Source organism: Aedes aegypti, chromosome 2, assembly GCF_002204515.2.
Source record: "Aedes aegypti strain LVP_AGWG chromosome 2, AaegL5.0 Primary Assembly, whole genome shotgun sequence".
Taxonomy (NCBI): Eukaryota; Metazoa; Arthropoda; class Insecta; order Diptera; family Culicidae; genus Aedes; species Aedes aegypti.
In genome coordinates this window covers 2656806-2683166 of record NC_035108.1, presented here as the reverse complement: position 1 = coordinate 2683166, position 26361 = coordinate 2656806, and the positions used below count along the sequence as shown (strand labels likewise).

At 39.2% G+C, this 26361-nt stretch overlaps 3 protein-coding genes across 7 annotated transcripts in view; 1 reads left to right on the top strand and 2 right to left on the bottom strand.

Annotated features, from left to right (window-relative positions):
• LOC5570952 (ubiquitin-related modifier 1 homolog) overlaps positions 1 to 15747 on the bottom strand; it is a 36864-nt gene extending 21117 nt beyond the window's left edge. Inside the window, exons 1-3 of one of the 4 annotated variants that reach the window (XM_001653369.2) lie at positions 15546 to 15747; positions 2415 to 2520; positions 2064 to 2131 (exon numbers count right to left, since the gene is read on the bottom strand). In XM_001653369.2, the coding sequence (XP_001653419.1) occupies positions 2064 to 2131; positions 2415 to 2476 (130 nt within the window). In that variant the 5' untranslated portion in view covers positions 2477 to 2520; positions 15546 to 15747. Of the gene's footprint in view, positions 1 to 2063; positions 2132 to 2414; positions 2722 to 15545 lie in introns of those variants that run through there. The other 3 variants (XM_021839762.1, XM_021839761.1, XM_021839760.1) reach the window with 3 other exon arrangements.
• On the bottom strand, positions 11774 to 15189 carry LOC110675273. Its single transcript, XM_021839759.1, has 3 exons — positions 13977 to 15189; positions 12355 to 13893; positions 11774 to 12296 (listed from the first exon to the last, which is right to left on the bottom strand). The coding sequence occupies exons 1-3, from the start codon at positions 14329 to 14331 to the stop codon at positions 11839 to 11841; spliced, it is 2352 nt and encodes a 783-aa protein (XP_021695451.1). The 5' UTR covers positions 14332 to 15189; the 3' UTR covers positions 11774 to 11838.
• Positions 15748 to 16072: 325 nt separating the features above from the next.
• Positions 16073 to 26361, top strand: part of LOC5570951 (phospholipid phosphatase 6) — a 20247-nt gene continuing 9958 nt past the window's right edge. Inside the window, exons 1-3 of one of the 2 annotated variants that reach the window (XM_001653368.2) lie at positions 16073 to 16190; positions 16266 to 16351; positions 16425 to 16580. In XM_001653368.2, the coding sequence (XP_001653418.1) occupies positions 16319 to 16351; positions 16425 to 16580 (189 nt within the window). In that variant the 5' untranslated portion in view covers positions 16073 to 16190; positions 16266 to 16318. Of the gene's footprint in view, positions 16191 to 16243; positions 16352 to 16424; positions 16581 to 26361 lie in introns of both variants that reach the window. The other variant, XM_021839758.1, reaches the window with a different exon arrangement.

The window sequence follows — 26361 nt, the reverse complement described above, 5'->3', positions numbered from 1 at the left end:
CCAAATGTGAGCTTTGCAGCTTTCAAAAAAAAAACACTGCCGAAGTGAATCAAAAGTGCCAAGAATAGGATCCGGCTCCCTACTACCGGTATTTTTGTTGAAGGCCCAAGGTCGGTTTGTCTCTAAGGGGTTAATTTTATTGCACTGTGTACCATCAGTGAATCAGTGTCCGCTCATGCCCCTATTACCGGTCACTAGTGTAAAAAAGATTTGTTTGAATACAAATAATTTTTCGCACGAATATTGTCTAGCTACACCAACAACATTCAAATGGAGCCATTGACATTACTTTTCAATGGTTCAAATAATTATTTATGTTTAGTCCCTGTGAGCGGCTATTGGATCAATTGGTAAATTTTAGTGTTCCAATATCCGCTTATGTGAGAATAATTAAAAATATATTAACAAAAATCGATTTTAGTATATGTCGTATTTTCACTTGAAAACAATTTCAACTGAAGTGTCCGCGAACGTGATTCGAAATTGAAATTGTTTTCAAGTGAAAATACGACAGTATACAGCCTTCTTTATTGTTGTTTAGTATGTTCGTCAGGAAATTTGTTTACCGTGAGCGGAAAAAGGAACACTTAGATGCAGAAATATAAGCAATAAAATATTTTTTTTCTTTTCCTTTCTATTCTTAAAGCCACATTTTGACATAAAAATAGTAATGTTCGACTCAGTAGATATATTATAATAAAAATTTGAACAGATAACTTTCATAAAATGAGCAGAATCTGGTGCACAGATGATAATTATGATAAAAAAAACTATAGAGATTGGATATACTTGGGCAGGTTGTGCTACTTTTCCCCGAATGTCGGTTCCCCGAATGTCGTTTCCTCAAACGCCAGTTCCCTGAATATCCCGTTTCCCCGAAAAGTCCACTTCTTTGAAAAGTTTTTGGCACTCATATTTGCCATAATTGTATACATTTCAGGGGGTGAATAGACTGGTCATCTGATATGCATCCTTTTTTATTTGATTGGCGGTTCTTACGAGTTTTTCCGTCCTCAGCATTTTTGGCAACATATGTATAGTCGAGAATGACTAGATACCTCCTTCTTTTGATTGCTTACCATTCTTTCTAATTCACCATCCTGCCACTGATAACTATTATAGCACCTATTTGAACTGCTACATTTTTCGGGGAAACGGGTCATTCGGGGAACTGACGGTCGGGGAACCGACATTCGGGAAAAAGTAGCACAATCACTTGGGAAGCATACGCTGTTTGTATAGTAACTCCTGTGAAAATAGAAAACTTTTTGTTTTCGGCCCTCCAGCACTTCATTATACAGTGAACTCTCAAAAAATTTATGTTGAAAGTACCATAGAGTTACAGAACACAAAACTAGTACAACTGCGATCCAAGGAATCGTCAAAGTAGCCATGTAAACCAACTTTAACTATGCTTCTCTAACTCGATATATAGATACGGAACATTGAGAAAGGGTCAGTTGACTGCAATATCCTATGAAAGAAAATATAACATTCTTTTCTAAAGTGAAATACTCCCTGCTACAACTAGAAAATTAGTTATTATCGATTCCAAAGTCTATTGGTAGCATTCCAATATTAATAGCTTACTAAGCAATACTAGTTATTGAAGTAAAATATAGTTGCCAAGACTACTTTGATCAAATCAACAACAAATTATTCTTACGTCCACTCAAAATATAATCCCTATCATAGTTACAGCTGGAAGTAATTTCTTAAGAAAGATATTGTGAACTGGACTGGACGAATACAAAAAGGTTGGCCATTCCCATAGTAAAAACACACAAACTTGAAATGGCGTGTTTGCTAAATTTGTTCTAAATAATTGTAAACTTTTTTCAATCATAAAGGAGTAAACGCATAAAAAATTGCATCAGTTCGATGTTGTTGATATCTGTTTCGTAATAAGTTTTCTGAATAAGTAACATCGTTATTTTAACGCACATTGCACGATTGCAGAAAACAAAAATCAATTACGATTACGTTCATGCCATAATAAACCAATTCACCACCGCCTACTCCGTAATTCTAGGAAAACAAACAAACATAATTTTTGCACTCACCAATTTTGGACCCGTCCAGCGGGACCACATGTTCCTTGACTCCTCCGAACAGCGTCTCCGCGCCACCGCTGCCATTCCGCCATCCAAAATGAACCGGCGTTGTCGAACAGATACATAATCGGGGTGAGAAATGTACAAAAGATCGCTCGATTAAAATTAGAACGTAACATTTTCCATTTTCTTCAACTTCATTCATCACGCCTACTGCGGTTAAGATTAAGCATACGAAGCTACGCTTCAGTTCACAGTTCTTCCTTTGATCTTTCACGTAACCAGAGAAACTTTTGGCAAATTTTCACTCCCTCACTCCACGATCACACGATCCTCGGTGCATAGATAAAAATGGCTCACCTAAACTCCACGGTAATTGTAGCGCCGGCAGAGATCACTTCCTCGTCGATCGTATCGTCCATATTGGCTGTGCTGCTGCTGCTGCTTCTGCAGTTGTAACGTTCCACTAAGGTAGCCACGGTTGAAGAATAAGATTAAAACACGGATCGGAGATCTTTATATAGGAAGGGAAACGATTCGCGCGGTTCGGTCGCTGGGTTCGCTCAGAGGGAGACCACGGCACAAGATTCACTTTCCACCACCGCCCGAAGTAGACTGAGCTTCGGCGCCGAACGGTGGTTGCTTTTCAAGATTCACTGGTCGTGAGAAAATATTGCCGCCGAGCGAGGGCGCGATCGTGCGTGATTCTCACGGTGTTGTGTGACGTGTATGTGATTTGGTAGAAGGAAAATACGATCGTGCGGTGTCATCAGCCGAAGAAACTCGGGGTTGGACTAAGATTCTGTTTTCGAAGTCTACATGAATTAAAGATTTTAAACTTATATAATTTAATAATGGCCGAGTCAGTTTGTTTGAATACTTGACTATTGGCATGTGCCAGATGAGGAATCATTATCTGGCTATCGCTATCAACTTTGAGTGTAACTTCGCAGAGTACTGTTAAGTCAGCAGTAACCGTTCGGCCTCCATTCACCGTGCGCATATACAAAATCCTACAGAATATTAATAAACTTTTCATAAATTATTCTTTTGTCAGCAAAATAAGATAAAACTGATGAAATGAAGTAGTTCTTGTCACAAAGCATTTTGACAAACCTATTTTATGTAGTCAAATACTTGTAAATTCTGTGTAATAATTGGATTTTTTAACAGTCTTAGTAAAAACGCCTAAAATTCACATTTTTGATTGATTGATTGACTCTTTATTAAGGGGAAATTCAGCACGAGGCTGGTTCATCCCCGTATATATTTTTCACATTTTTTATTTCAACGTTAGAGTATCAAATTTTCCATAATTTCAACAAGTTTTCGATGTAGATACTTCTAGTAAAATACATTTCATCGTATGAATCATGCAGATTATTCTTTTCATTGTGTTTCAGTCGAAACATAAATATACGGTGCACGGAAAAAAATCGGTTGCCGGATTCATGAACAAAAAGTCATGAATTCATAAAATTTTATGTTTCATGATATCATGACTAAAATTCATGAAATCGTGAGCATTATGCAAGAATTTGTATGCTCAGGGCGTTACAAATCTAACTGTCACTTTCTTCATCTTAGTCAACGCGTCTCATGGCGATCGGTGATTTTTTCTAGTGAAATTGTAAAAAAAAGTTTTGTTTTTGAAGACACTGCTCGTATCGATGACATTCTTGGCGAGATTTCCGTAAGTTCCCACATTGTGTCACGACACAATCAATCTGCCGGAGCTGTTAGATGTTCAGCAATGGATCGTGAAGTCAAAGATTTTGTAGCAAAGTAAGAAAGATGCCGCCAACTGATAGGATTACCAAGTAAGCCTCTTCCTATGTGTAAACGAGAACTTCCTTCAAAACCATGGATTGATGAGACTATAGATTTTATGGGACCTTTGCCTTCTGGAGAATATATGGTTCAAGTGAGACAGTCAACAGACTTGATAAAATATTTACTCCCTTAGGATATCAAAGAACGATTACGCTGGATAATGCGAAACAATTTATTGGAAAGGATTTTGAGGAATATTGTAATATACATGGCATTCATCTTAATCACTCAGCGCCTTACTGGCCACAAGAAAATGGATTAGTTGAAATACAGATCCGGTCACTTCTGAAAAAGGCTGCAGATTAGCAATGCAGTGAAGAGAGACTGGAAGAAAGATTTGAACGATTACCTCCTAATGCATTATAGTATTCCGCATTCAACTACCCGAAAAACTCCTACAGAATTGTGCTACGGACGCACAGACAGATCAAAGCTACCCTCCTTTGACGACATCCGGAATCGTTCATTAAAAAAAAATCAGTGGGGGTTGTGTACAAGACACGACCGCATGACGTTAACTACGCCATGTAATTTTCTGCATTTGTATTATAGTCAAATGTCATAATTGCAACCTTCCTTTAGTTATAATCCAGAATGTAATGGTTTGTGAATTTAGAAAAGATATATGTTTGTAGTTTTGTTTCTTTGTTTAAAGCAATTAATCAATGCTTAATAACTCTTTTTGAAAAATTCGGTGGCCCTGAAAAGGGCCGTTTGCTTAGAGAAACCTAAAAGTAGATGGAGTACCGTGTACCTTTTAATTCCGACTGCAAGTGGTAGTCGAAATACGCGTATCTGTCAAAGATAAGCGCGTATCTGTCAAAGATAAGCGCGTATCTGTCAAAGATAAGCTTTTAGCTTTCTCTATTTGAGATTCTGCTTAGAGGATTCGAACATTCATTAAAGAGCCGTTTGTTTGATTAACACTGTAGCACCGAAAGAATCGGTCGATGAAAGAAGAAACAAGAATAATAAATCTTGTTTTCCACCCGAATGTTGCGCGTGAAGGTCATGTCGACACAAGAACCGCTGAGATTGGTTGGCTTAGAGGGATCCGAAGCTAATTTGAGTTTCAGGTACTTCTCCATGAAATCCACAAACACGATATTTTCCTGGTTGGTAAGATCTATGTTTAAATTTCCTGTCACGATCATTGGTCTGTTCTCCTTCTGATACTCGAATAAATTCCGCGTCATCAAAAACTTCTTTCGCTTCGTTGTGGTATTCGGCTCAATAAACACGCAAAACAGAATCGTTGCTGGCCCATTATAGTTATCTCTACAGCGCAGATATCACCATAATGGTCTGAACGGCCCATTTTGGCGGCTTTGGTCAATTTTCTTCAGCCATTTCGAGCAAATTAGGGAATATTACACAATCAACTCTTTAAAACACATTTATTGGCTCTGAAAAGGGCTGATTGAATTGTTGAATTGCGTAACACTGACACATTTTGACGACGCACTGGTTAAGCCCTTCTCGCCCGATGAGATTTGCGATGCGGATGACGATGTGCGCTTCAACAAGCGGCTTTGGTCGATTTTCTTCAGCCATCTCGTAGAAACTTGCCGTCGCTTGGTGATCAACAGCTTGCCTCTGGTAGCGAGGGGCTGAGCAGGTTTGGAGGAGCTCTTACCAGCTCAAAAGCGAAAACAGAATGAAACCGAATTCAACGAAGGAGGGATGCTTTATACCCTTAGAATAGCAGGTGATGCTCCTCCTTTCAAATTCTTCGTTTTCTTATCTGGGAAATAGGCTATATGAAACTGATGTCTAGGTAAGGGATGTACAAGGTTAGCATTATGCTGTTATTGCATCCCGATGGCACTGCAGCAGCGTCCTTGGAAACATCCTCAACTTGCCGGATTGTCAATTATTCGTAATAAATCAATTATTGTATGATGCTATGAGATGAATTAAGAGATTATAGCAAGTATGTGGTAAACACATTAGGGAATATTATACAAATAACTCTTTAAAACACATTTGTTGGCTCTGAAAAGGGTAGATTGAATTGTTGAATTTGCGTAACACGGACACATTTTGGCGGCTTCGGTCGATTTTCTTCAGCCATCTCGAACAAATTAAGGAATATTACACAATCAACTCTTTAAAACACATTTATTGGCTCTGAAAAGGGCCGATTGAATTGTTGAATTTGCGTAACACGGACACATTTTGACGGCGCACTGGTTGCAATCCTACTCGCCCGATGAGATTTGCGGTGCGAAACAACAAACAACAAAGCAAGCTCGCTCACAACCGTTTGTCACAACTGTTGCGGATAAGGACACAAATAAAAGCAGAATTGTCATGACAATCACAGAGCGCAATATTGTTGCAACCTTTTCAACTCGCGAATAATCAATAATTTTAAACACAAAACCTAATTTGTTTTATGGATGCTGTTTGATAATGTGTCAATGTTTACCAACACGGAGAAAGTTCTCGAAAATTGCAATGCGAAGCCCAGAAAATCGCCGCGCACGTTGTGATCGATCTTTGTCATATTCTGTTCAGGTGATGACAAACTCATGTTGCGGAATAAAATTGTTGCAACAAGAATAGGAGGTGACAATGTCTTTGTTGCTGCGTGTTGGGTGACAATTTATTCACTCGTCTGCTTTTATAGTGCGAAGCGGAACGCAAAAGAAGCGTGGAAAACTGCTTGCACGTGATTGGTTGCGTAAGAAAGGGGTCGACATTTTCCCAATTTTCAATAGTTTATTGTCGATATTCAATAGTTTTCTCCATTCGAGGATATTGAAAATCTATCGATAAATGATTGAGTTGTTAGCGTTCAAAATCTTACATAATTTCGTGACGGTCGCAAAATTTTAGATTTTCAATTAACACCCAGTATATTGCCGTAAGACGTAGTTAACGTCGAAAAACTACTGCAACAAAAGGAGAAAGAAAGAGAGGATAGAAGAAGACATGCTCAAGAATCGGACTTCTGTTGCAACTACATTTTGTAAAACGAATTACAGTTAACTCTCCCTTACTCGATATTGAAGGAACCATCGAGTTAGGAAGGTGTATCGAGTTACAGAACACAAAACCAATGCAACTGAGATCCAAGGGACCATCGAGTTAGCCATGAAAACCAACTTTTACTATGGTTCTCTAACTCGATATCGAGATACGGAATATCGAGTAAGGGAGAGGTAACTGTATAAGGTGTTGGAACGTAGAGGTCATCGAACTATTGTGGAAAACCAAGACACGGGTGTAAAAAAAAAACGAACGAAACATTGCACATTTGAAGAATATTAGTATTCCACAAGCGTTGACTTCTCCTATGCCTAGTCATACAACAAGAACGGAAACTGGCCAAGAGCAGAATTGAAGATACAGTAGCAACACGGTTTCATGAAGATGAGCCACTATTTCAAGCATTTGAAAAAGTAGAAGAATTTGTTGGAATTTAAAAATTTAACATATAATAATGTAATAAATATGTGACAAATAATACTTTATAATTTAGAGAACGTATGAGATTTGAACTTGATATTATATGATTTAGGAGATGTACTGTTGTAGCATGTCAGTAGGCTATGGTAAATAATATATTAAAGGCCGGTTTGCTACTGACAAGAAAAGGAATCGCCTATCTCGATGCGTGGAAAATTGCTCCCAAGAAATGGTCAAGAAAATCACTTTTTTTCTGATCGCAGTACGCAGTTGAGAAGAAACGTCACTTCAAAGGGGGCTCTCTGTAGGAAATTTCTTGACCCTTTCAGTCAAGGAATTTCTTTACTTTTCTTGAGCGAAACAGCATACTTAGCTTAAGGGACGATTTCTTCACCTTCGCTTAAGCCGTTAACCACGTTTACCTAAAATATTAAACTAGATTTACGGCCTAAGCGGGGGTGAAAAAATCGGCCCTAAGAATAAGAAATCTGATTATTGTATGTATTGAGGGTCTTGGCTTGTTTGTAGTGAAGACACGAACAAACTAGCTTTATTGATAAGACGTCCTAACTGGTTGGAGTATTGGGATGGAATAGCTTGTTAGGAAAAATAACAGAGGGCGGTTGCTATGATAGTAACACCTAGGGCTAGGGCGATTGCTACTATGTTAATACCCCCTCTCAATCGGCCATTCCAATTTGGCTGCATAGCTCTTCTAGTCGTTTCTGGTCCATTGGCTTCGTGAACATATCTGCTAGCTGATGCTGAGTTGCAACATGTTCAATCATCAGACGTCCATTCGCAATATGATCACGCAAGAAATGGTGCTTTATGTCGATGTGTTTCGATCGTTTCGATTCAAAGTTCCGGGCCATTCCGATACATCCTTGATTATCTTCGTAAATAACGAAGGCTTCGTCCTTTTGCTTCAGTTGTAGATGTTCAAGTACCCCTGCTATCCATATTCCTTCTGACGCTGCGGAACTCAAAGCTACATATTCAGCTTCGCTGGACGAAGTAGCAACTGTAGTCTGCTTCTTGCTTGATCAAGACACCAGATTTCCAAACACCTTAAACACATAGCCGCTCACCGACTTCCTGTCCAAAGTATCCGATGCCCAGTCAGCGTCTGCATAACCGATCAAAATTTCCGCATCATTGTTTCGCTTAAACTCCAAATGCCTTGACTTCCTTCCCTTCAGGTAGCGTACCACTCTTTTCAAACATTTTCAGTGAGATGATGAAGGTTTCTGTTGAAAACGCCTCAGATAACTAACGGGAAAACACAGGTCTGGTCTGGTACACAGCATTATATACATTATGGTACCCAGCAGTTCACGATACGGTTCATTTGTAGATTCTCCTTCTTCGTGCAGCAAAAGTCCTTTTTCAAGTGGTGTTTTAACTGGATTACAATCCGACATTTGGAAACGATTCAACATCTTTTCAATATTTGACACTTGCGATAAACGTATTCTGGTGCGATCCTCTTTATATTCCAGTCCTTGTTTCTGAAGAAAACCTTTAACAACCAGTCGGGCTTTACATCGTACTGGCTGACCGTTCACGTCCTCCTTCACTTGGAAAATCCATTTTGACTTCAGCGGTTTAACACCTGCCGGACAGCTCGTGAAGTACCACACGTGATTCTCATCCATCGAACGAAGCTCGTATTCCACCGCTTTCAGCCAGACTTTTCGATCGGGGCGGCCATTGATTTCAGCGAATGTCTCGAGAGCATCGGGTAACCTGCGCTCCCGTCCGCTGTGCCTCGACTCTTGTAGCGGTCGTTCTGTTTGCAGAGGGAGCGCGTCGCTGAACTCTTCTTCCGGTTCTCTTTCACGAGCATCGACTTGCTCATGATTATCAGGGACAGCAACATCTTCGTTCTGGGCTTCGCTTTCCGTTTCCGCCTCGACTTCAACTTCACCTTCCCCCTCGAAAGGGAACCGAACTAGCAATGGCACATCTATTTCAGGCTTCATGTTCTCAATGTCAGCGTATGGAAACGAATTCTCATCAAACTTAACGTCCCTCGCAATGATTATCTTCCTCGATTTCTTGTCCCATAGCCGGTAGCCATTAGGGGCATAACCAATCATCACCATTTCGCGGCTTTTCGGATCCAGCTTCTTCCTATTCTGCGCCGGTATCCATGCAAAACTTTTGCATCCGAAGATCCGTAATTTATCCAAATTTGGTTTGGGGTTGAACCACAGCTCCGCCGGAGATACACCACTTGGCAAGGCTGACGTAGGGCTTCGATTCAGAAGATAGACGCACGCCAGGGCTGCTTCGGACCATAAGTTTTTCGGTACCAGTGAATCGATGAGGACTGAACGGATTCTCTCTACGAGTGTTCGGTTGAACCGCTCCGCAACATCATTTTGTTGTGGCGTGTACGCCACCGTGGGTTCTACTTGGGATACCTTTCTGCTTGTAGTAGTTTTTCTGATCAGTTGAAAAATACTCCCGTCCTTGATCCACCGTCATCCGCGAAATCGGCTTGCCAATCATCGCTGTCACTGCTGCTTCATATTCTTTGAACTTCTCAAAAACTTCGGATTTTCTTTTTATCGGATAGATCATTTCAAAGTGGCTGTAGTCATCAATGAAGCTAACAAAATATCGGGACCCGTCCCATGCTGCAGGGTCGATAGGCCCACACACATCCGAATGGATTCTCTCAAGGGGGCGAGTTGCTCGGATTCTGGTTCCATTAAAAGGTTTCCTACATTGCTTACCTTGGAAACATGCTTCGCAGATGCCGATCTTGGGTGCTTTCCTCATTCCTTTTAATTCACCATTTCGGGCCATCGTTTCAAGTCCTTGTTGGCTGATATGGCCTAATCTGCGATGCCACAGTTTTCCGGTATCGACGTCACACATATTTGCACAACGATCCTGTAGAAACAGCTCTATCTCGAACAAGTTGCCTTTTAGGTATTCAGTTGCCAGCACGCTTCCGTTCTTCTTCAAGACTGCCGTATCTCCGGAGAACAGCACATCGATACCAGCTTTCGTCATTTTCTTGACCGACATTAAGTTCTCCCTTAAGTCTGGCACGAGTAGAACATTCTTGATGTTAAACGGCACTCCTCGGTTACTAACAGCGTTGATTTCTCCGATCGTCTTGGCTATCATTGCTTGGCCTTCCTTTGCAACTTTTATTTCTACCGGATCGTCCAACTTGCGCAGGTTTGCAAATATGGAGCTTTCACTTACCAAGTGATCACTGCATCCGGAATCTAATTTGAAAACGATCCTTCCGGCTCTCTTGCGTCTACATGGGTCCACATCCGCCATGAAACTCACCGCATTCTTCACAACTGAATTTGCTTCACTTTTGCTTTGTAGACGGCAATCTTTCTTGTAATGACCCTACCGCATCCGTGACACTTCCCGTTGAACTTTTGCTGTTTCTTTTGCTTGTGTCCATGGCCAGTAAACGCTGCCGGTTTCACCTCTTCGAATTCTTCCTGGCGATCAGTCCGTTTCGATTCTTCTGCTAATAACCGTTGCTTGACGAAATTCAGCGTTAACTCTTTCTCAGCCACGTTCTCCAAGGCCGTTACAAATGGGTCGTAGGTATCAGGTAACGTTAAGAAAAGCTGCGACACCAGATCTGCCTCCACCAAAGTCGCGCCAGCCGTCTTCAGCTTTCTTACCAATCCATCGAACTCCAGAAAATGGCTTCTCATGTCGATTCCGTTCTTCATACGGAGGCGCGCCAGTTGCTTCCGGATGAGAGTCTGGCTGGCAACGGACTTCTTAGCGTATTCTTAGCTTTACCAGGAAAATAAAAAAACAAACATACGCAATTTCGTCTTCGCATATTATTTTGAATAGGGTAGGTGTACCAGTTATCGCACTAGTTAGAGTGATATTCCAGATAAATGACTATTTAAGTATGAAATCTAACAGAGATATCATGTACGATACATTTTTTAGATACAATGCTATGTTTTTCAAAGGATGTAGTGCTTTAATTGAACAATTTCTATTAATATATATGTTTTAACGTCATTTTAAATAATCTCTTCTTTGTACCAGTTATGGCCATAGTGTTCCTTAATTCGCTATACATGTGTACCAGTTATGGATCTTAGATAGCCTGACAAATAAATTCATACAACATATTAGGAAATCATCCATGTTCATTTTAGCGCATTTCAGTGTCGATATAATTTATGATTGACGATGAAATATTATCCCAAGAATGGTTGCATCGTATACATGCGTCATTGGATGACTTTGGTGATGGTTCAGACCGATATTAAAGTGACCAAAGATCCCCTGTTGGGGATCGTCCATTAGGTACTCGATTTTCTTACAAGTAAAGTACTAAATATACAAAGATTCCGTACGAAGAGGGAACTTTAAAATTTTAAAATTTTAGGTAATGCACTTAGTAGTTGTTTCTTTTACAGTGATTGTTGGAGTTTTTCAAATTTCAAGTAAAACAAAACTAATAATGTGTACATATTATATTTTATTTGAATGTAAGTAATCGATTCATACAGTCACGGTAACAACATCATCCAATCAAATTTTTTGATTGTTTGCTACGTTTGGCCTTAGCCTTAGATTTTGCTTGTTCTTTTTGCTGCTCTTTTTCTACTTTTTTACGTTCACGTTCCTCAGCCTTAGCCTTTTTAATTTCTTCACGCTTCTTCTTCATTGCTTCACGATCTTTTGCTCTTTGTACTTTTAGGTTTTCGTTGACACGTTTTTCATCTTCTTTCTTCCGCATTTCATCAAGCCGTTCCTTTGCTGTTAAAACTGGGTAATACTGCTTCGAGTAATTACGATGCTTCGTAGAACGTCGTGGTGTAGGTGGTAGTTTCAAAAACTCTGATAGTCTTCGGGCCGGTCCAGACATCATTGCTACAGAATCTGTCGGAGACGTTTCAGGGTGAATTGAATCTTTGTCGCGTTGTATGTTATCTTCAAACTCAGCATCAATAGTGCGACGGTATTCTGAGCAATTATCAGCTAAAATATAAGCAAAGGGTATTAAAGTTCTTTATATTTAATATTCTGAACATCATACCTTCATTATTCCTTATCGCATGATCATTTCCAGCATTTTGCGTTGAATTGTTAGTAGGTGATTCATTGTTGAGTTGGCAATAGATGATATCCTCTGTTTCCATTTGCGACGAATTGAGTGATTGGTTCCAAGTATCAGCTGGCACCTCAATTACAATAGGAGGGATTTCATGAGGTAGATTCATATTATCAAATGCAACTGATTCTTCCTCGTCGTTGCTCGTTGCAGCAATCGAGCACATAAGAATACTATCATCAATTGCTGCTGGATCGGTCACCATATCAGGAACAAGTATGTCGGAAGCTATCTGGAGTCTGTTGATATCTTCACCATCTACCGTGTCGCAATTTGTTACGCTGATGTATGGTCTAACAAATTCTTGATAAAAGAATCGAATAGTCCGCTCATCTCGAGAAAGGAGGCCAACATTTCCTTGAATTCTGCTCATTGTTTGAGGTCCAATCATATCTACAGCTTGGATAATTTTGTTTATGTGAACAGACACACATTCATCAGTTGTTTGAAGGGACACAGCTGTATTGTCTCGTGTATTCAGCGTGGAGGATTGTAGATCAACAGTGGTGAATGAATCATGTTGAGGTGATAATGGTGAAGGTGCCAATTCAGCTGGCGGATCAATTTCGTGATTCGAGGCCTCAGATTCTTCGGGAGCATTGCATGTCCGCGCGATACACTTGCTGTAGTCCACATTATCAGGTTCAAATGGACACAATCCACAAACCCTGAATCCATTTTTAATGCTTGCAGGTTTTATACCTTGTGCAACAGTTTGTGCTAATACTTTACCGAAATGTACCAATGTTAGGATTTCTCCATGATGGTCTGAACGCCACTGTTCTACTCCCCGTCTCCATTCGTCCTTCAGCGGTTTAAACACCGCGACGTCTGCAGGTTGTGTTATGTGGGTTGTGTTCGGATAAAGGGAAATTAATACTATTCCTAGCGATAGGCAAAGGTCTGCTACTTCCAAAGACTTGTGGGATGCGTGGCCGTCGACGAAAAAAATAACAGGGAACACTACATTCTGTTGTACCAGGAAAGGATGAAGGATGTTCTGGATGTAAGAACGAAAATTGTTCACATCCATCCAACCTCTTTCGCTTTGGCCAATCCCCCAGGCGTCCGGAAATCCTGCAATAACTTCTTTGCGGAGGCGTTTCCCTGGCAAGATGACATGAGGAGGTACAATACATCCAGCAGCGCTAAAAGCAAACATAACCGTAACGTTTTGCTTTCCTGGTGCTTGTTCGACCTCATAGACGTTGCGCGATCCAGTCCTGGCGAGCACTTCTTTGGACTTTGGATGTAAGTAAAAGGATGTTTCATCTCCATTAAAAACACGCTCCGGGCAATCCAAAATCTCCAACATATCATGCTTCTCAAGCCAGCCCCTAATGGAGCGAAACCAGCCTCGAATATCTCCCTCGCTAACTCTGGCGCTTGCAGAAGACACTGTTTCCGGAGTCCGCAGAGAAAACCCTGGATTACGACGCATAAATGCACCGAACCATTTGCGTCCTAGAACAGTAAAACATCACATTATAACATGCGTTTGGAATGCACCTCTAATGCCTAAATTTCCGCAATATTTCCAGACTTACCAGGGCGATTGTTTTTGAATGGTGTCTCCCGTGGATTAGCTGATAAAAACTCTCCAACTTTGAATTTCAAACCGTTCTTTGTAATCGGGTACCCGCGCTCTTGCATCCCAATCAGCCAGTCAACAATCTGTTGTTCCTCCTCCTTTGTCAAAACGGATCGAGGTCCCGAAACGTTCTTATGCTTCCATCGATCACTCATTCTATATCGCACTGTGGACATGGGCAGCTTTAGTAGCTTACAGGCCGCATACATGGATTTCTTTCCGGATTTAACATATTCCATGCATTTTTGAATCGTCTCCTCCGTGTGTCTCACTGCGCTGATACTCTTACGTCGCTTAGCAATTTTAACCATCCTAAAGAACAGATTTTTAGCTTTCAATAGAACATTAATTACCTAATTAGAGAATTCAACATACCTGGATAATATTTTACAAAAAACACTGGCAGAATTAATGGATACAGCACTAAACTTTCGAAGCAAACGACACCGCTTTCAGATTTTTTACATCTGTTGTGACAAACTACTACTAATATTTTTCTCGCTAGCTTTGATCCACTTCGCATGTTGCGAAATAGGGAACACTATGGCTTAACTTTGTCCGTGCATAAAACACCAGTTGTTGTAGATATTCGGACTCTTTAATATAAAATTGATATTCTTAAGTATTTTCATTGATTCTTAGAATATCCTTGTAAAAAAATTAGTCATTTTAAAAAATCACAGCCGCTCAAACAGGTTATTAAAAACTGGCTTGTGTGATAACGAATCCATAAGATAGCAGTGGATATGGTTACTTCGGAAATGAGAATACTTAAAAACACTAGAAATAAGAAAGGATAACTGTAGTAAATTGGCCGAAAATGTAAAAAATAGCCTTGCTTATGACAACTGCTTATTAAATACTGTTATAATTGATGGTAATACTCTATTTTTTCATTTTTTTTGTCAATATAGTCATAACTGGTGCTATGGCGATAACTGGTACGCCTTCCCTACACATAATCTAGTCTAGTAACCTTTGACAATGGGCATATCGACATACGGAGAGACAATCGGGAATGAAAATCCTGAAAATCACATCGAGATAGGGAGGACATCGAGATATGGGGTCATTCAAAAAGCGCGACAGAGTGGGGGGTGTCTAGAAATCTTGAAAAATGATGGACGTCATATTTGAATTTTCCCTATAGGACGGTTTGCTGCTGACAAGAAAAGGAATCGCCTATCTCGCTGCGTGGAAAATTTCTCCCAAGAAATGGTCAAGAAAATCCCTTTTTTTCGATCGCAGTACGCAGTTGAGAAGAAATGTCACTTCAAAGGGGGCTCTCTGTAGGAAATTTCTTGTCCCTTTCAGTCAAGGAATTTCTTTACTTTTCTTGAGCGAAACAGCATACTTAGCTTATGGAGTGAAAATTTATGCAGAATGAAGGGACCGAAAAAATCGTTGAAATGGGATACATATAGGTATAGACCTAGGTTCAAAAACGAATTCGACATAACAATCCAGCATTTAGCGAACGTATGGATCTTCGAACCAGAACCCGCTAGCTGCATCAGCCACTTACCGATTCAACGAAACTTCCGATGAGCTCACGATCCAAGAAAGGATTCAACTCACAAACCGCGTGGGCGTCCTGGTTGGGCACAATCAGTCACAGTCTACTACGATCTCGGTGCGGAAAAAGCCGCTAAGATGATCGATACGCGTGAAAATAAATAACAAAACGCACACGTTTTGGTTGCGGGAAATCGACACGCTCACGTCGAACAGCTGATAGAGGATGACGTTTCTCTTCGGCTTTCATCGGAAAGCTCAGAATGATTTGGTAAAGCTTTCTACGAATCGAGGGGTTCACAAATGGTTCTCACTAAAGCATACCAAAGAAAATGTTTTTATGTTTGAATTCAATGCATATTTTCTAGTAAAAATGAGTGTTTAATAATAAAAGAAATCAATGTAATCGATCAAATTGCTCATTTTTATTGGCGTTCAATGCACAAAACCGAAATTTCAGTTCAATACTTCATAAGACCATATCAAAGCTCAAAAAGTTGCGCACAAGTCTTGTCCCATGCCATTTATGAAGTTACTGAAGGGCATTCGTCATGAAGCCGAACCGAAGTTTGACACGTCCCCCAGATGATAACAGACGTCAACTCACCGACTTTTGGAATCTCATTGGAAAGCAAACGCAGAAGCAGAAGCGAAGGTAAATAAAAATTTCTATATTCGGAACATTCTTTCCTGAAGTGAGGTGATAAGACCATCTTATTGGATTTTTCAGGCCCAGCATCGACGCACATCGCTTACGATTAGATCCCGATTGCAGATCCCAAGATGAAGCCAAGCACGGCTGAGCCAATGGACAGTGTAAGTTGTTGTCTTTCGTTGAGAGCAATAATCGTCCAGGTGAGTCATAGTCTCAAAATATCTCCAATTTCAGGTGGATAATAAAACGAGGATGGAGAGCGGTCGGAACATTCCCCCAGCGCTGAAGAAGGTCCTGGAGTGGGACGTGGTCATGACCAAGCGCTTCGTCAGCTTCATGTTGAACTTTATCGCGCTGAGGTCGCTTCGGACGCATTGTAAGATATTGGAGGTAGGTATTAGGTATTATAATCCTAACAATATAGGTTTGATAAGATTAAGAAAGTAGTTCTCCCCTCCCCTTGGTTATGCGAACTTGCCGCGATGGGAGGGCATAATCCATTAGCCCATATGATGGAAACCAAAGGCGTAACCTGTAGTGGTGGTATCACATTTTGGCATTTTTTTTGTTTAAAACCGCGTCATAATTCATATGGCATAGACGCAATAATATCTCGGATGTGATCCAACGGACATTCTGCGTCATTGATAGAATTGATGCCCATTTCAAATAATTAATCTATTCGAAGTGGACATTAATACTATTGATGACGTTCAGTTTGCCTTTTGCTAACCAGAATGATCCATAGTCACTCTTACTATTAGCTAGCTACGACGAAAATTACTAGTAGAAATAAGTGGCGACAATTTTATTTTAATATGGTTTTTACATTACCATAAAAAGAAATACCTCTTTTGTAACAACTGTATAAATAATCTAATTCCAGCTTCATTTTCGCAAAATTTACAAGTAGAAAGTAGGCGTTGTGAAGCATTGCATTTGCCACCGAAAAGTGAATCTTGTAGGAGACTGTAATAGAAGCTTAAGTTAACTCTACTCTCCAATATTCACTATAAAAATGACTATGGAAAGTAAGACGCTGAGATCGATCATTAGGGTACACTTGCTATTTTCGAAAAATTGTAGAACAGACAAGGAAAGTGACTTTTTTCTTTAAGGATATATGAACGTAATGACCAATAAATACTTTTAGCAACAAAAAATGAAATTAACTAGAACTACTACTAAACAGCCTAATTTTGTTAAGACTTGACGACAATTGACATTTACGACTAATCTTACGTGAAAGATAGGAGTAGGGAAAGTGTACCAGTTATGGCTATAGTTGTTCCCTATTTGGCCATATATGTTTACTAGAAAACTACATTTTGAATATTTCAAAATCAAGATATATTTGATATCAAAATACTCAAACACACAGAATGATTTAAAATTTGAATATAATAAAATTATCACCTATGGCAAAATAGAGTACCATTGTATCCATAATTGGTACACCTACCCTAATCAGAATAGCACTTGAATGACAAATTATTCAAAACCATTTCGACTAGACAGTATTAGGGTATTAGTAATGACACTACTACACTACTATTTCAAACAAATTCTTATGGAGCTGCTGATTTTCACAATGCTTCCTTTTCTCAGAAGTCTTAAAAAAGTTAATACTTTTGATATAAGGTCTGTAAAATCTCTATTCTAATCAAAATTTTCTTTTAAGTCACTTTTTTGCCTGAATCTGCTTGCAATTAGTCCTATCCTGGAGCGGAATTCTAGAGGCTCAGACAAACCTTTAGAGACTATAACGTCACTATTTCAAAAATTCCTAATGATATTTTTCTCAGATCCCGAGGAATGCTTAAGGAATTCCAATGATTTCTCCGGAGATTCCTTCAGGAATTTCTCCAGGAATGCTCCTCGCACATGCGCTACACTCAGGCAAATGGACTATCGATAAACATAGGAACCCCTTATGGAAATTCGCCACAAGAAATCGGATTGAAATTATTAAAATTGATTTTACTATAGTAAAATCGAGGATAATACGCGATTGGCGTATTAACTTCGATGGAGCTTACCAACATAAGAAATAAGAAATAAAGAAAACAGGTCAGAGTTTATCAGAAACTTTATCAGAGCAAGTACTAATTTTGCTAGAAATCATTTCAGAAATTACATTAGAAATTCCAACGAATAATCTATACATTTTTCCATTGATTAACCCTTGACACCGTTTTTTACACGACGTTGTTCAACTATTTCCATACAACTTCCATACACTTTTTTATAATGAATGTTTGACCATAATTATTCATCAATCACTATTCCCTCGTCAAATCCACCTGTTCATGAATTTCAGCAACAAATATGTGGTTTTAATCGTTTACTGTTTGCTTCATAATCTAAGTATGCAAAATTAGTCATTTTCAGGGTCGTATATCAGATAAAACGTGAGGTTACGATTGGCCATTGAGTGATATGATGGAATACTTTGTTTGAATCTCGAGTTCGTCATTAATAACTAATGGTATTCTGGAGTGATTTATTTGAAGGTAAAAGCTTAATTTTACTGAAATAGGGTCCTAAAATGTTTAATAAAATCTTGTTTTCATTTAATATTACGAAAGAGCATGTTACTGCAACTACTTTAGCATTTTTTCCCGCTCAAATATCGGATAAATCATATTAAAACTTAAATTTAAAAATTGGATCCATAAATGAACCTTGACACTTGACATCATGTTTGACGTACGCTTAGTCGACAAAAATACAACAGGGGTTCAACTTTTTAACACCGGGGTTGTTCTTTTCTGACATTTCGGAAGGGACACGGAAAACAAAATACACCCAAAATTTGAGTTGAAACCAAGGGGTGTGACAAAATTTAAAAAAAAATTTAAAAATGTTTCTTGGGCTTAAACCATCGGAAAACATTAGAAAATTGAGTAAACATATGTTTTTGACCGAAACTTAGGCGTTTGGCACTAAAATTGGAACAGGGCTTTAGGACCCTATTCTACCACATTTTTTTTAATTTTTAGGATTTTTTCTCAGAATGTTCATTTACGATTTTCGCCACAATTTTGTCTACACCCTTACATTGTCCTCCGATATGTACCACAGAATTGTTAAGAAATGCTTCAAGTAATTCGTTTAGTTTGTATCTCTACTTCAAATTCTTCAATGATTGTTTGCAGTAAGTTCCTCATGAACTGGAATTATTCTAAAAATTCTACCACGAGTTTGTTTTCCGGAGTCCATGCATGTGATGTCTTTTGGCTTTTTTTCGACTAAAGTATGAATCATAAAATCTTCATCTATAATTTTTGCACAAGACAAACATCCGCTTGATAAAGGGTACTTATCAAGCGGATGTTTGTCTTGTGCAGAAAGTAGATGAAATCTCCAATTCGCCATATGCTTGCTTGACCATTTATAACAACCACTCCTATCCTAGGCAGATACCTGTTAAGGAATATATCAAATTACTGCAGCTATCTATACTCTAAATTCATCCAATATGTAGAATGAATAATATACACATAGAACGCTGGGTGCTGCGAATTGAATCCCTTCTTATTTTCAAGCAAATCTCTTTGACTTTGTCACTTAGAGTTCTCTGTTTATCAAATTTCGCTCTCTGATCTCTCTCTGGAGAGCTTGAATGCGTCCTAGCTCGAATGACTTTCTCATTGTGAAATCGGCTAATAGTGGGTCTGCTAGAAGTCCGTGGATATATTCCATTTTTATGTGACGGTGCCTTTGGATTACAACGCTGAGTTCGTTCAAAAGTTGCCGGAGGAGCAATTGAAAGGATCATGTCGATGGTTTTATTATTCCGGCCGTAGCATACCTTCTCAATCAATAAGGTGGGCTAATCAGATGTATCAACTCAATTCCTAGCATCAAACCGAATAACATCGAAAACGACGATTCTGATTAATCAATTTCAAAAACACCGATGGCGTCAGCATCTCGAACGCTTTGATTTTAAAGATTATTTGGGTGGCTAAAAGCCAAAAGGAGAAGAAATACTCAACCGACAAAATGTTGCGCATGGAGTGTCAAGTATCCTTGTGTGAATATTAGGTACACTGTTGTTAAAATAAGTCTTAATATTATTTAGACTATTAAACAATTTGTTGCAATATAAAGAAAATAACAAAAATAAAATTATATTTTTTATCTCTGAGATTACAATACTTTCTCGAGAGATCACATTACTCTCTCACAAGTAACATAACCACAATCTGGAATGTTTGGCTCCGACAATCAGGCTCCCGCTTGACAAGCAAATTGAGTCAGACCGCAGCACCCAGATAGAACGTATTTTCATTTCAAATCATTTGTATGACTAATATTTGTAGATTTGAAGTCATTTTTAGGTCACTATTTTGATCATTTTGGCCACTAAAGTCACTATTATTTTGCTGTCTGACCGCTACCAGCCCTGCTTGATGAATGATTGGAAATTCTTTGAAAACGTGAGGAGAAGGCAATTTCAACGCGCTCGCGATCCTGCCATAAAAATGATATGGCAGGATCTGCAGAAAGAAATTAAAAAAAGATTTTCACAATTAGGAAACAAAAATTTTGAAAATACAGCCAACTCTCCCTAACTCGATATTGAAGTGACCATCGAGTTAGGAAGGTATCGAGATACAGAACACAAATCCAGTGCAACTGCGATTCAAGGGACCATCAATTTTTACTATGGTTCTCTAACTCGATATCGAGATACGAAATATCGAGTAAAGTTTACTGTAAAATTTTTCAATTGGACCCTGGCTCTAAGCCCTTTTGGAAATTATCTATAATTTGGAAAAAACCTCAGAAGCCAATACCGGCATTGAGAGAGAAAAACAAATTATTACTAACCAATTGCGAAAAAGCTCAAAAACTTGCTATGCAGTTTGAAAGTGCGCACAATTTTAATTAAGGACTTACTAGTCCAATTGAAAATGAAGTTACTCAGGAGTTCGAAAATATTCTCAATCAAGAGAACGTTTTCGAAAATGCCTGGGAGACTGATTTGGAAGAAGTGAGAACTATTATTTTAAAAAAATCAGAAATATGAAAGCTCCTGACGATGATGGAATTTTTTACATCATCATCAAGAAACTTCCAGAAAGTAGCTTATCATTTTGGGTTGATATATTTAACAAATGTTTGCAACTACCGAAAAGCTAAACATTACATATAATTTGCAATTGGATTAGATGGACAAATTGATGTGAAGATTTGCGAAAAAGTTACACGTCTTCTCAGTGAGAATCGAACTCACGACTCCCCGATCTCTAGTTGGGGCGCGTTAACCACTACGCCATGAGAGGACTCATGAACCTGAATTCGATTTCAGCTCAATAATCACGTGGTCCTTTTTTCGCAAAGTGCACCTCTTTCGGAAGAATTAGATGCCCATCCAAACACAACGCTTCCTATATATATCCAATGCCTAGCCCGAGAGCGCATTATATTATTAGCGAAATCTACAAAACCATCATGTTGAGACTTGAATATTCACTAATTTATAGTACATTACGCTTCTTCTAGATAAGTGTTGGATGTTTTGAAGAAATTCATAACAAAATTATTGTTCATGAGACGTATCTGCAAAATTCACTGAGCATAGCATTCTTTTTGAAGTTCTTTTTTTTTCTCTTGAATACAATGTACTTACCATATTTTTCTTTGGTTAAGCCTGAGTTGCTGCTGAAAGGGAATTGCTGAAGAAATTTCTCGCCGATTCCTTGCAGATTTTTTTCTATAGCGACTCCCGTTTGAAAGGCTTCTAAACTAAATGTTTTCCTCAGAAAAACATTTTTCAGTTGTTGTTGCCTCGAATTTTCCAATAAATGGCAGAAAATTCTTCAAATCCTTTGGATAAAGTTCGATAAAAAATATTAAAAACCTTTTTTTTTATTTTTCAGTAGAATCAGATAAAATTGTTTGAAACATCGTGTAGATTGCATTAAGAAGTTTAATTTCTAAATAGCAGTAACATGGAAAAAATGTAAATTGTTTAATTAATAAATACAAGAGCAAGCGCAGAATTCGCTATGATTTTCAAGCACTGCTTACTCAGTAGCCTTTTTTCAGTGATACCCATGGAGTATTAAAATAAAATAAGATTGCAACTGTTCTAAATTGAGGGGTTTACTATACTTCCCCTTCTTGGTGTTGGATTTCAGGAATGATATTGTAACACAGACAAACAGACGTAACCCTTTAATTATGTTCATCGCTCAGCAGAATAGCGCCCAATCCTAATATTTGGTAGTTGGCCGTCGAGCCACTCGTGGCGCTTGCATCACTTTTGTTCGAGTTTGACGTTTGCTCACTACCGCCACCTAGTTCACGGTTGGCCAAATGAAGTATTTTTAGCATTGAGCGTAAATGTTCACGTTACACCCGATTCTGTTTTTGCACGGATTTTTTTTACACGGCCGTGCAAAAAAAGTTTCCTTATATTTTTTTCCACCAAAACCTTACTTTTGCATGAAACGTCGAGAACTGGTGTTACTTTTTTTGCACGGTTTTTGAAATTTTGAACTGAAAACTTTTTTTTGCACGGTACGCATCCCCCGTGCAAAAATAGAATCGGGTGTACTATGTTTTAAATTGATAAATGTTCTAGCTGTTACGTCTGTTTGTCTGTTTGTTTGTAAGGTGATCAAAAATTGGATAGTGCTAAATCATTTCCACTAAATCAAACATTTTCAAAAACAAAAACAAACTATTGTCAGTCAGTGCTGAATATGTTCATACTACGAAAAAAATAATTTCAGTCATTTTAATTCATGTTTGCTTCTCACTGATTCTCCGGAAGTATTGTTCGGAATTCTGTGAGAATTTTTCCCAGACTTAGATTTTTTGAATATTTTGCCCGTCTGTAAAGAAGTTTAGATAAGAAATCCGCCTAAAACTCACCTTCACCATGTGAATTTATGTACCGTATTATTTTTTGTGATAATAATGTACCGTACTCTAAGAACCCTGTGAAAGATTATGCACTATGCACTACGGCACTGCCGATGTTTCCTTTCGATTCTGAAGATTTATTTTTGGTATTGTTCTTAAAGATCTAAACTTGAACTTCTGTTGAATGCTTCCTTGAAAGAATTCCTGTTTCTATATTTGGAGGAATTCTGAAAAAAATACATATTCAGGGTGTCCATCCATCCGGGAAATCCGGGAAAACCGGGAAAAACCCGGGAATTACAAATGACCTGGAAAAATACGGGAAATACCCGGGAATTTGGAGAACACCCCGGGAAAATATGCATTTCAAACATAAGACTACCGGTTTGTTTAAATTTCAAGTACTATGAGGTAAAACTAGAATTTTTTCCAGGAGATGCACCACCGTCTGTTATTCGTACTTCGCAATTTGATTAATTTTTGGTGAGGTAATAGAGAGATAGTAAACGATTAGGATCTTTGAAACATTTCTAGAAGGGTACTTGAGGTGTCCTTGCCAGGTGCTTGGCGAGATACTTTTTAGATTTCCATGCATATTCATGGCAAATTTTTATGAGATCTTTGATGGAATCCTAATGGGAATCGAACGAATAATTGACCAAAATTTGCAAATTCTGAAAAATGTAGATCTGTAGAGGTTGTCAAAAAGCTAAGCAAAAAAAATGGCATTTATTGGGAGATCTTCTGAAATCCTGGAGAAGCCTGTTACTAGTTTGACTAGTGTGAGTCCTTGATCTATGACAAAGTTCTTATGAGGCCTCTGACTAGATTTTGTATAGATTGTTGCAGATTGACAGCGAATTCTTTCAATAATCAGGGTGACTACTACCTAAAAAAGCCTAGAAAACCTGGAATTCTCAGGGAATTTGAATTACTATCAGGGGAAATATTTTGAGGCAGTAATTCATGGTAGAATATGTGGGTGGTAGTTGGTCCCTAGTGATTTATCCAACCTCCGTTCTGGTCACGATCTTCAGATTATCGTGATTCGTCAACATTCGTATTGATAAAGTGGAGGGACATGGTTGAAATGGAGTTTAAAAGAAACGAATGTCAGAACAGGTATCCACCGGCGACGCCAAACGGACCAACGTAATGTGGTGTAATTTGGGATTTGTGGATTGAATACTGATATTTTTTGCCAAGCATCAATATGGGTGACTTTCGAGGATAGCGAAACGTAAGAGGGGTTATGACAAGGTTGTGGGTAAATCCATCACATTGGGGTTGTGACTCTGTGTCTTGTCAGGAATAGGGTCTGATTGGTATTGTAGTATGCAATAGAGTTCGGAATTGATAGACAGACTTTGAGGAAAGAAGTTTTGAACGTAAGGCAGCAGCACCTTGGATCTTGGAGGGCGCAGGTCTGGAGAGTTGGGCAGCTGTTCATACTAGGTTACATTACGTAGAAAGTGGAATCTGTTTTGCCGTGCACAAATTATGGGAAGTATTTGAAAATGTTTTCTTGTTCAGATTGGGTAACGCAAGAGAGGATTTTTAGCTCTGCGTTATATTAGGAGGATATTATAGTGCATGGTCTACTGATGACTGTGTATTTTAAGGGTGATCGAATGAAAGCTTTGTTGAATAAAGTTACCGTTGAATTTTTGCAGTTCGTAATTGTTTTGAAATGTTTGTCGGACAATAAGAAAATTTTCTAGGGTATTTGTTTGGATGCTAATGCATTATATTGATAAATCTAATTGTTCGTATCACACGCGAATCATAGCATAACCCAATGTATAATGAAATTAGGATCGAAGAAAGGATTAATATTTGATCACTTAAACTTCACGCTGCAAGATATTCTTAATCGTTTTTCTTTTCTTCTGATGTACAGGAATAACTGGTATATTTAGCTAAAATAATGAACAATCATACGCATAGAGCCTACGGGTCATGCAGTTAGGATTGAAATTAAAATAATATTGCGCATTTCTTTCACACCACAGGTTTATCGCAGAAGTTTTTACATGTGCGGAGGCGTTGGTAGAGGTGCGCGATTGCGTCGAGTCGGGTCGGTGTTTTCAGCGGACTCATTTTTCGCAAATCGAAGAATGAGTGCTCTGAGGGCATCAACATGATTCGATGAGATCCCACACTTTTATTTGCACTTTTGCACTTGTAAATGTCTTACTAAATAGGAATACTTTGTGTTAGGGAAAGTGCAGGAGAATAAAATATAATTCATTAGAATTTGGAAATGCCTTCGTCAGTACTGCGGAAGATGGAAACCAACCAGCCCCCACTTTGAGGGAGGTTAAGGATGCCATTCACCAGCTCAAGAACAATAAAGCTGCTGGTAAGGATGGTATCGGAGCTGAACTCATAAAGATGGGTCCGGAAAGGCTGGCCATTTGTCTGCACCGGCTGATAGGCACAATCTGGGAAACAGAACAGCTACCGGAGGAGTGGAAGGAAGGGGTAATCTGCCCCATCTACAAGAAAGGCGACAAGTTAGACTGTGAGAACTTTCGAGCGATCACCATTCTAAATGCGGCCTACAAAGTATTATCCCAGATCATCTTCCGTCGTTTGTCACCCGTAGTAAACGAGTTCGTGGGAAGTTATCAAGCCGGCTTCGTTGACGGCCGATCGACAACGGACCAGATCTTTACTGTACGGCAAATCCTCCAAAAATGTCGTGAATACCAGGTCCCAACGCATCACCTTTTCATCGATTTCAAGGCGGCATACGACAGTATCGACCGCGTAGAGCTATGGAAAATCATGGACGAGAACAGCTTTCCCGGGAAGCTCACGAGACTGATAAGAGCGACGATGGAAGGTGTGCAAAATTGTGTGAAGGTTTCAGGCGAACACTCCAGTTCGTTTGGATCCCACCGGGGACTACGACAAGGTGATGGACTTTCGTGCCTGTTGTTCAATATTGCGCTAGAAGGTGTTATGCGGAGAGCCGGGCTTAACAGCCGGGGTACGATTTTTACGAGATCCAGTCAATTTGTTTGCTTCGCGGATGATATGGACATCGTCGGCCGAACATTTGAAAAGGTGGCAGACCTGTACACCCGCCTGAAACGCGAGGCAGCAAAAGTTGGACTGGTGGTGAATGCGGCCAAGACAAAGTACATGCTAGCTGGTGGGGTCGAGCGCGACAGGGCTCGCCTAGGTAGCAGTGTTACGATAGACGGGGATACGTTCGAGGTGGTCGACGAGTTCGTCTACCTTGGATCCTTGCTGACGGCTGACAATAACGTTAGCCGTGAAA

Coding starts and splice junctions, on each gene's coding strand:
- LOC110675273 (XM_021839759.1), bottom strand. CDS start 14,331: ATGGTTAAAATTGCTAAGCGACGTAAGAGTATCAGCGCAGTGAGACAC. Junction 13,894..13,976: donor ATTCAAAAACAATCGCCCTG/GTAAGTCTGGAA, acceptor TTACTGTTCTAG/GACGCAAATGGTTCGGTGCA. Junction 12,297..12,354: donor TGCGATAAGGAATAATGAAG/GTATGATGTTCA, acceptor CTTATATTTTAG/CTGATAATTGCTCAGAATAC.